The following is a 10,549-nucleotide window of genomic DNA, read 5'->3' as shown; positions in this document are numbered from 1 at the left end:
AATAATATTGCATATCGCAATAATTTATGAGATAAATTATCGCACACTAAAATTTGTTATTGCGACAGGCCTAATTGAAATATTAGACCGTTTAATAAATAACTAAATTACAATTCTTAAATATGGCTCCTTTAAGGTTATCTGTCCAGGCACAAGCTACAAGTCTATCATTTTGGTCTCATTACAGTTCCTTGGCCCTTCCCCTCCAATTCCCATACCCAGTGTCAACATTGTGACACCATGTCAACACCATGATGCACTTTAATCTTCTTAGGCGTTAATGAAAGTGGATGCACATTGTGCGGGAGACAGATGGCTTGGGTCTTGATTAAGTTCTCATTTTCCCTCCTGCAGATGCTCGCAGGCTTTGCTGGGCCAGCTTCATCCCTAAGGAGAAGAGCTCGTGTGTGAAAGTGCAGCACGCGCTCTGCTTTGACTCTCTTTTCTTCCTTTATATATTTTTCTTGATGCAACTTGAGTATCACCTGCTACGTTGTAGCATTTTTATAAGAGAATAGGTTTTCTAAGGGGTTCATTTGAATGGATACTAATGGAAGCCTGAGAAGAATTTTGTATTGATAGTGAAGAGCAAAGGAAAAGGTAAGTAAACCTGAACTTTATTACAAGTGTCTTGAATAGAGGGAAAGTTAATTCACTGCTGGCTAATGGGAGGGTTATTATATCAATGTTTCATCATTCACTGCCAGCTCATCAGTATGTGTTGTGGGAGTTAAAAGAAGTTTAAAATGTACATCAAATCCACGTATTGATGGCAATAGACATTCAGTCAATTTGACTAGGAGGGGCTGGCAGCAAATGATCCTATAGATGGGATGTCTATCGCCATCAATAGCAGTTGAAGAGTTGTTAATTTCAAGTGAGTCAACTTCCCCTTCTTAGCATAAATACACTGCTGCAGTTCGACGACCCAGTTTTTTTTGGGTGACTCAAGTGGAGTCTTGACTATTTTTCAGTGTTACTTGTACTTGTTCTCAGAAGATGCTCACGTTTAAAGCCCCAACAGCAACTGACTCACAATTAAGTGCAAAGAGCTGCTCTAATCAGACTTTTCTTGGCATTCCATTGACTTGGCTCAAATTCTTGATGGAAGAATCATCACTAAGCGCATCTTAACAAACACCCACAAGCATGTGTGGTTACTTTGTTTATTATGATTCCACCCTCTTTTGTGTGTGCAGGCAAGATGACCCACAAGGGCCTTGTTTCAGCAAGGCCGTTCCACTGGGGTCTTCTTCTGTTTTGTGTGCTGAGCTTGTGCAGCCGGCGAGGGTCCGCTGGCAACCAAAGCTCAAGAGGCGAGACGGGTACGTGACAGAGCCGGCCAGATTTACGTATGCACCTAGGGGACTCATTAGGGCAGCTGGTCACCTGTCTGGGTGTTTCTTTGGTTGGAGCCTAAAATTACCTCTTCATACAAAAAACAAACAAGCACATAAACAAACAAAAAACAACAAAAACAAAGCAAAAAATATTCAAAAATTGTCATGTTTAATTTGTTGTAGCAAGTTGACATTAGTGTAGGAAAACAATATTTTAATTTTTCTGGAAAAAATGCATAATAAAACTTTAAAATAGAATGATAGTCAAGTACAACTATTTTGACCATTTGACCATTTCATATAGTTTTTTTTTTTTTTTTTTTAATTAGTTTTTTTTGTTTTTTTTTCGCAACAACTTTAGAAATTACTTTTTCAGGTTGAGATATTGAGCATTATCATTTATTCACATTATTTCCATTCACACAGTAGTCAATCAGGCAACCTGTAATGGTGCATAAATTCCTCACTGCCCATGTACACTGTAGTCCAATGCATTTACACGTATGTACTGTAATTTGAATGAAGTTTTTAAATAACTTTAATTATATACTAAATATGTTATATTTTATTAGCTTATTATTTTAAATGTTTTAATGCAATCATTTACAGATTATGCAGAATTTACCCATATTACTTTAAACATACATATTTTTCTTTTATTTTGGCTCAATTATTCTCAAACATTTGGACCAATGTAAAAATTTTGGGATGTTGTTTTTCCCTTATGTAACGTATTCTTTTTTTCTTTTATGACTATTAGCAAACTTTTCAATTTTTCACTTCAAATTTTAAACCTAAAATATTTTTTCATGGAATATCCCAAATTTAGGAGTACAGCCTTTATCTCATTAAAAAAAAAAAAAAAAAAAAAAAAAAAAAAAAAAAAAGATAATATGATACTCTTATATTTATATTCTAATGTTGGTCATTGGGCCATGTCTACACCGAGCAGTTTTTTTTTTTTTTTTTTAAACCGAGGATACTGTCCTCATACATCCTGAAAAAATAATTACGTCTACACCACCACGTTTGAAAAAAAAAAAGCATCCACAGCGAACCGCATTCATTCGCTTTTAAATACATTCATAACAATGCGCAAAAAATATTTGTCCATAATTTCGTCTTTCACATGTGTTCTTCAATATGGAGCAGTGCTAGAGTTTGTAAATAAATGGAAGCAAAAAACACCTTTCTAATAGTTAGATCGAAAGCCACTGCGAAGGGATCCGTTTTGACTCTAAATGTAAACATTCGTTTCATGTGTGTGGTAGGAACAAAGTTTGTCGCAGACAGTGACGTTTCCAGTTAAATCTTTGGTTATCCAGTGTCCATTTGATGGCGCTAAAAACGCAGAATTCGCACATCTTTACTTTGGTGGGAGTTTTTAAGAACCCTTGTTTTCAATGCCTAAAAAGTGAGTGTGTGTGTGTGTGTGGATGATACTGTAAGCCAAACCATGGAAAAAGTTATTCTTTTTGCCCAAATACCCTGCTACGAGTAGAGCTGGCCAGACATTTTTTATTCTTGCGTGGTACTGGTATAGCGCTTCAGCAAATATTTGACTAAACTCCTCCCATCCCCACCAACATCAATCATACTGTAATTCTCTGTCATCTTCGTTTGGAGACACGGTCATCAGACTTGGTAGGAGGGTGCATCTTGGCCAGACGAAGAACCTGTTTGCATTTATAAGCGATTGGTCAAGAATCGCCACAGTAAAATATAATAGAAATTGGATAAGTGATTGCCACGGAAAGAAATAACCTTAAATTGATAAGTATAAATTTAAAAAATTGATGGCTTGCCAATAAAAATCAATAGGAACTATGCAGTATTTTGCAGGTGATAAGTGACCCTCATTCCGCAAATTGTGTCAGTGCTTATCTAACGCGCGTGTTGCGCCCAGTCCTTTTTTCAAATTCAAAGGCGTCGAGCCTGTAAAGATTAGTTGTGTGGCCATAATGCTGCGGCTGAGGGAGTGCAACTGAGCACACAGCAGAATTTCTTGCTGGAATACCCCAACGTGAAGGTCGCCACGGAGCCAGAAATTTTGTTTATTTATTTATTTATTTTTTTTAACACATACAAAAACTGATTTTCATTCAAAATTGTATTTTTTCAATGATTTGCAAAATAAAAGTTAACAAAAACAGCAATAACCCAACCTCCAAACATTTACTTTTGCTTTCTTTTTTTTAATTTATGATAAAGATATAAATAACATACATTCAGAAAAATAAGTACAAATGACATATTAAGCAGAGTGAAATGGAATATATTTTGAAGCTCGCGCAAACATTGACTTTTTTAAATCATAATGAATAAGTAGCCTAACATAAATGAACAAATAGAGGTCCAAAGTGCACATTGACAGCTAAGATGTTCTGAACCTCCCCATCAGAGCAAATAAAACTAAATATGATAAATAAGCCTCCTCAACTCTTTCCTTGCTCTTAAAGATTTGATCCATTTTCTCTTGCATTGCCCTTTTTTGTCGCATCAATTCAACAACCTTTTTTTCCCCCGCTGTTCCAGAAAACATACACATTTGAACCAATCAGAGCTAACTATCTCTGCTGATCACATGTCAGTATGTCAGCCAATTGAACGGATAAATGAGTCCAGGCGTTTTGCTTTGCTGCGTGCATTCGCAATTTGACGTGACTAATCATCGTCAGACTCCGATAACTGCAACAGCTGAGGAAACCTCCATGCCGTCCGTGGAATAAAATCAATAATAAATATCGGTGGAAACTGATTACGCTACACAAGCACTTTATTATACTTGTTGTTAACACTTGTGTATGTAAATCTGATGTTGGTAGATTGTTTTCTTCTTAGAGATGAAATGCATGTGTTTTTTTACGTAGCATTTGACAGTTGGTGTCATATTTTTGGAATCAAAGCACCGTGTACCGGAACAGCATTCCGGCCCTGAATCTTACACCAGAACTGCGTTCCTGACCGTTCTGGCCAACTTTCCCCTTGGCGCACAGTCGGGGGCAGGTGCGCTAGTTACACTAAAGCACCACAAGTCCTCCTTTATCCCCACTATCAATTATTTTTCCAACCCTGCTAGCATTTCCAATTTGCTTTTCGTGTTGCCTCACATGCTTCCAGCCCGCAGACTCCTCGGACTTGATTATAAAATATGCAGGCAAGGGTTTGAGATGGAGCGCTCTGCCCCGTTGCACAACAATTTCAAATCACTTTGGCATGCATTCACACGAATAATTTGTAGAGACACAATCCAAATCTGCATCCATTTAAATATTCTGTGAAATGACGCGTTCCTGGGTTAAACATTTTTCTTTTCATGCGCATTATTTCATTATTTCTATTTATATGCATGCTACACATCAAATCAAGACCGTCAAACGCTATCATCTAAGAATTTTAGTTATGTTTCCGCTCAATGACCGCTGACGTCTTTTATCCACGTGATGGCGCTGTAGCTTAAAAAAAATCGCGTTAATTTTTTGATAAGCCTTTTAATTAGTTTCCCAGCCATTAATGCATCTCATGATTTTTCCTGCTCTATGTCAAATACGGGCATGTTTATCCATTCTCAGTGCCGCTTATGCTGCCTGACCCTTGTTGCTTACACAAACGTAAATACATATACTGTATGAAAATTAACAATTAATAAACAGATTAATCTGATTTTCATACAAGAAAGTAATGAAAAACAAACAAATTTTTTTTGATAATATCCATGGGCAAAATTGAAAAGTCGCCTAACATAAATTGGTATTGCAGGACCAACCGATTCCCACCCAACAACAGTATTGCTTCAAGTTGTTAAAGAAAAACAACAACAACAACAATCAAATGTAAAATGTATATGGCGGAAAACATTCAGGTGACTTGAAGTTCCGCTCTAAGACCACATTTGGCCACATTTCAAAATTGTCCAACATGCATGTGTGCTACATCATTGGAAAGTTTAAAATCTCAATTTTATGGGGGAAGAAAAATTTTGAACAGGACGGCATTAAAAAAATAAATAAATAAATAAACAGCAAAATCCTATCTGGAGGTGAGAGCACGCGAGATCAGAATTGCAAACGTCATGACTTTAACGAGAAATTATCGCGTACTTCCCTTGTTTCGATCCAAAAACTCCATGTAGCATGTATCATTGAGTGTCAAGACACAGCTGCGAATGGCCACAGCTGGATTTTTTGGGGGGATTTTATGGGTGAAACATGGTAATATAACAAGGATCGCGATGCAAAAACCGCAGACATCAAGGAGTGGTCGAGATTTTCGTTTTCATATATTTACCAAGCGTTTTTTGTTTTTGTTTTCAATTTTCCTCTGTTTGGATCGATTATTTATCATCTAACATAACGGAGAAAATGTGACAGTAACAAAAAAAAAAAAAATACATTAAGTGATAGTTATGAGATAGATATTCGTGACTTTTTTACAGACTCCATTTTTTCCATTGTGGCGTAATTCGTGTAAATGTTTAAAATATGTGACTGAATCATTTTTTAAAGTTTTTTTTTTTTTTTTTTTTTAACAAAATATTAGACATCGATTAATGATTCTAAGCTAAAAATGACAGACGTTTTTAATAAGAAATATAATTACCTTCGTTTTATAGCTGGGTTGAAACAAAAGCGGTTGCGTGACGTCTGTAAACGGGGGTTTGCAGGGTAAAATGGACAAATTAAAAATAGTTTGGGGGCTTAATGCGCCATGAATCTCCTACGGTAGCATATAGACACATTGTTCTATCAAACACAACAGTTGTTTTGGCTTAAAATACAGCAGTTTCTTTTAAAGAGGCGTGCAAGAGCAGAAACTGCTTTTTCAGTCTTGTCTGTGTTTTCCGCCATATCTTCTTTCATCAAGAAATATAACTGATAATACCTTGGCACATTGGCACATGAAAGTTTTTTGGGTACAAACATACACAGAAAACTGTCCTGTTGTTACATTATTGTGAAAAGAATAAATGCATTTGAAAAAACAGTTCCCGCTGCCATTTTTTAAATGCTTTTTGAAACCTCAAGATCCTCAGTGTTTGTTGGCTGGATTTGGTTGTTTTTCTCTTCTTTTTTTTTTTAAACCTGTCCTGTTCAGCTGCTTGACACGGAGAATTGAATCTGAGTGTCCTATTAGTCTATTTTAATTTGTCACATGAGCGTATGATTTTACTCGCATTGTGATTATTCATTGTGTCTTATTTATTAGGAGAATCCAGCGAACAGGAACGGAAAGGACAGAAAGGAAAATGGAAAAGGAGAGAGAGACAGAAGAGAAGAATAAACAACAACAAAAAATACATTCAATGCCTATGCTATCAATAATATAGTAGTGCTATTGTTAGCTAGTTGTATGTCCGGTTGACACCATGTGGGGGGGCCTGATGACAGAGGAGAAAAAGGAGGTGGGGAGAGTCAGAAAGAGATGTGATTAGGTGGGGTGGAGTGTACACAAGTCAGCAATGTGAGGTGTCGAATCCAGTATTATGTGAATCACATGCAAGTATGGATATGTTGACATCCTATTCTATGCTGCCTGATCGCTAATCCTGGCACCAACACCTACTTGAGTGTGCCTAATTGCACCCAGTAATGCATGAAACCCATCAGACGTGTGATAGTTTTGCAGGCAAGAGGAAATGCTTTGTGGTGGCCGCCCCAGGGTCACGGCCCCTCCCTGGCCAATCGGGGGTGTGAGCCAGCGCAGCCCATCCATCCTCTTGAAGGGGGCCGCCTTCATCCCTCCGGGATCCAGGGTGGACCCCCAGACCATCCGCACCCCATTAACCAGCCATCAGGGAAGGGATGAAGGGATGCGCTACCAACCGTCCGCCCACTCGGCCCACCAGTCACTGCCGCAACACCCCAACCGACACAGCACACTGCGGGACCCCCACGGCCCACTAGACCCAGGGCAGGACAGAGCCCCCACCCCGAGTGGCCAATACCCCGCCGACCCACCTGCACTTAGCCAACAACCAACGACGGAGCCTCAGGAGGATACCCGGGCAGAAAAGAGAGAGGAAGGTGAAGCAGGGAAGTGTTGAGAAGGCGCCGCTGGGCGGCGCAGGACGCCGAGGGACAGAAGCCACAACCCCCACAACCGGCAGCCCAGACAAAGAAGAGGCCACGCCCCGGGAGCAACACCACAGAGAATAAGTGTGGGATCCACCTACTGCCCGATTACTGGGGCTGCCAGGTCCCCGACTGGCAGACATTACCTAGATCGTTTTTTAATTTTACAGTATTTTATATACCATGTAAAAATGTTTAACATGCCGTGGGTATCTATCTTGGCCTATTTTTTTCCTCAGTACAATGTTATCAATATCACCATACAGCAAATTCTGATTGGGAAAAATATACAGAAATGAAGCGTCAGCCGTCCCATCCCAAGAGCATGCGTGCCCTTCAGTGCGCACTGGTGCACAGATAAAAATATTTTCTACCATCAAATTATATCACGGTTTTCCTTGGTCTTTCGGTTTAAATGAAAAACTGAGTTTCCAATACACACTCTCCACTAATATAAATGGCTATCGGTAATAGTTTTTTAAAAAATTTTTTATCATTTTTATTTTTTTAAAATGGTGCTTTCAGGACACTATGTGATTGATCACACCATGGTACGTCTGATTGGTATAATGGAGTCACGGGATCATTGTTGCGACATTTCATTGTTCAAACTGGTTGAGCCACCGTGAGCATCTCTGGCAGAAATAAAGTAAATCTAATGTAAAGAGGGGAAAAAGGGTAGGTAATGAATTAATTCTGGTTCACTTTCTTGTTAATTTTAGGGTACTTAAGGGCCGCTTTCTATATATTTTGTGGCATTTAAGGGGTCACTTCCTGTACATTTTGGATCATTTCTTGTGGTTTTTGTTGTTGTTTCAGAGCACTTCCTGGGATTTTTTAGCCTTTTAAGCTCACTTCCTGTTGATTTCAGATCACTTCCAAGTCACTTCTTGTACATTTTGGTTCACTTCCTGTAATTTTTGGAGCAGTTTGAGGATTTTTTTCCTGTCAAAAATGATGACCACTAATGGAATTTTTGCATGTCCGCAATTAAAATCAAAGTAGTGGAGTAAGAGTAGCTGTTCTTGACACATAGATTCAAGTATTCTGTCGGTGTGTGTGTGTATGTCAATGTGTCTCTCAGTCTGCCTGTCTGTCTGTCTAATACACAGAGAATATATACATATAACTTTTCAGATACTTTATTTTGTTTTCTATAAAACAACTAAATTTCAGCATCTACAGCGGGGCAAATAAGTATTTAGTCAACCAATAATTGTGCAAGTTCTCCCACTTGAAAATATTAGAGGCCTGTAATTGTCAACATGGGTAAACCTCAACCATGAGAGACAGAATGTGGGAAAACCCCCCAGAAAATCACATTGCTTGATTTTTAAATAATTTATTTGCAAATGATGGTGGAAAATAAGTATTTGGTCAATACCAAAAGTTCATCTCAATACTTTGTTATGTACCCTTTGTTGGCAATAACGGAGGCCAAATGTTTTTTGTAACTCTTCACACACTTTTCACATAATGTTGCTGGTATTTTGGCCCATTCCTCCATGCAGATCTCGAGCAGTGATGTTTTGGGGTTGTCGTTGGGCAACACGGACGTTCAACTCCCTCCACAAATTTTCTTTGGGGTTGAGATCTGGAGACTGGCTAGGCCACTCCAGGACCTTGAAATGCTTCTTACGAAGCCACTCCTTTGTTGCCCTGGCTGTGTGTTTAAGATCATTGTCATGCTGAAAGACCCAGCCACGTCTCATCTTCAATGCCCTTGCTGATAGAAAGAGATTTTCACTCAAAATCTCTTGATACATGGCCCCATTCATTCTTTCCTTGACACAGATCAGTCGTCCTGGTCCCTTTGCAGAAAAACAGCCCCAAAGCATGAGGTTTCCACCCCCATGCTTCACAGTGGGTATGGTGCAATTCTTCAGTAGTATTTAGTATTCTTTTCCCTCCAAACAAGAGAACCTGGGTTTCTCCCAAAAAGTTCTATTTTGGTTTCATCTGACCATAACACATTCTGTCGGTCCTCTTCTGGATCATCCAAATGCTCTCTAGCGAACCGCAGACGGGCCTAGACGTGTACTTTCTTCAACAGGGGGACACGTCTGGCAGTGCAGGATTTGAGTCCCTGGCGGCGCATTGTGTTACTGATAGTAGCCTTTGTTACTGTGGTCCCAGCTCTCTGTAGGTCATTCACTAGGTCCCCCCGTGTGGTTCTGGGATTTTTGCTCCCCGTTCTTGTTATCATTTTGATGCCACGGGGTGAGAAGGGAGTTGAAAGTCCGTGTTGCCCAACAACAGCTGCAAAACATCACTGCTCTAGAGGAGATCTGCATGGAGGAGTGGGCCAAAATACCAGCAACAGTGTGTGAAAAGCTTTTGAAGATTTACAGAAAACGTTTGGCCTCCGTTATTGCCAACAAAGGGTACATAACAAAGTACTGAGATGAACTTTTGGTATAGACCAAATACTTATTTTCCACCATGATTTGCAAATAATTTTTTTGAAAATCAAACAATGTGATTTTCTTTATTTTTTTTTTCCACATTCTGTCTCTCATGGTTGAGGTTTACCCATGTTCACAATTACAGGCCTCTCCAATATTTTCAAGTGGGAGAACTTGCACAATTAGTGGTTGACTAAATACTTATTTGCCCCACTGTACCTTTGTCAGGAATCACTGCTATAAGAAGTTGTTGCATGTCATACTCTCTGGGCTTGTACTCACACATAATCCCATTTTAAACTGCACTTTCCAAATTGTTCGCTTTAAGGGTCATCGAAGGAGAGGACAGGGACCTGTGAAGTGGTAGCGGCTCATCGTTGCTGCAACAAGAACAAGATTGAAGAACGCTCTCAGACGGTCAAGTGTTCCTGTTTCCAAGGACATGTTGCTGGGACAACGAGGGCGCGGCCTTCTTGCGTTGAAGGTCCTTGTACTACTCACCTTCTCCTGCTGGTCTCGAAAGATTTAAGGATTGACTTTTTTTGTTGTCTCTTTGTATATTGTGATATATATTGAGATATGAAAGAGCCAGTTTATGACCTGTCCGACTGATTCATTCTTTTTTTTTTTTTCCCTGTAACTTGTACCCGAAAATTTCAGATTAGTGTTGGCGCATGCTAACAGTGAACTGAAATTGATTATATTCACAATAAGCAATGCTCGGCATATTGTG

At 39.1% G+C, this 10,549-nt stretch overlaps 1 protein-coding gene across 2 annotated transcripts in view; it reads left to right on the top strand.

Moving 5' to 3' along the window:
- The first annotated feature begins 371 nt into the window (after positions 1 to 371).
- The window catches only part of LOC130912304 (chemokine-like protein TAFA-4), a 14,292-nt gene continuing 4,114 nt past the window's right edge, over positions 372 to 10,549 (top strand). Inside the window, exons 1-3 of one of the 2 annotated variants that reach the window (XM_057830301.1) lie at positions 372 to 600; positions 1,200 to 1,325; positions 10,145 to 10,300. In XM_057830301.1, the coding sequence (XP_057686284.1) occupies positions 1,205 to 1,325; positions 10,145 to 10,300 (277 nt within the window). In that variant the 5' untranslated portion in view covers positions 372 to 600; positions 1,200 to 1,204. Of the gene's footprint in view, positions 601 to 1,197; positions 1,326 to 6,545; positions 8,597 to 10,144; positions 10,301 to 10,549 lie in introns of those variants that run through there. The other variant, XM_057830303.1, reaches the window with a different exon arrangement.

This window comes from Corythoichthys intestinalis, chromosome 2 (genome assembly GCF_030265065.1).
Source record: "Corythoichthys intestinalis isolate RoL2023-P3 chromosome 2, ASM3026506v1, whole genome shotgun sequence".
Classification (NCBI taxonomy): domain Eukaryota; kingdom Metazoa; phylum Chordata; class Actinopteri; order Syngnathiformes; family Syngnathidae; genus Corythoichthys; species Corythoichthys intestinalis.
Note: the sequence above shows the minus strand (reverse complement) of the source record. Positions and strands in the feature narration are given on the sequence as shown.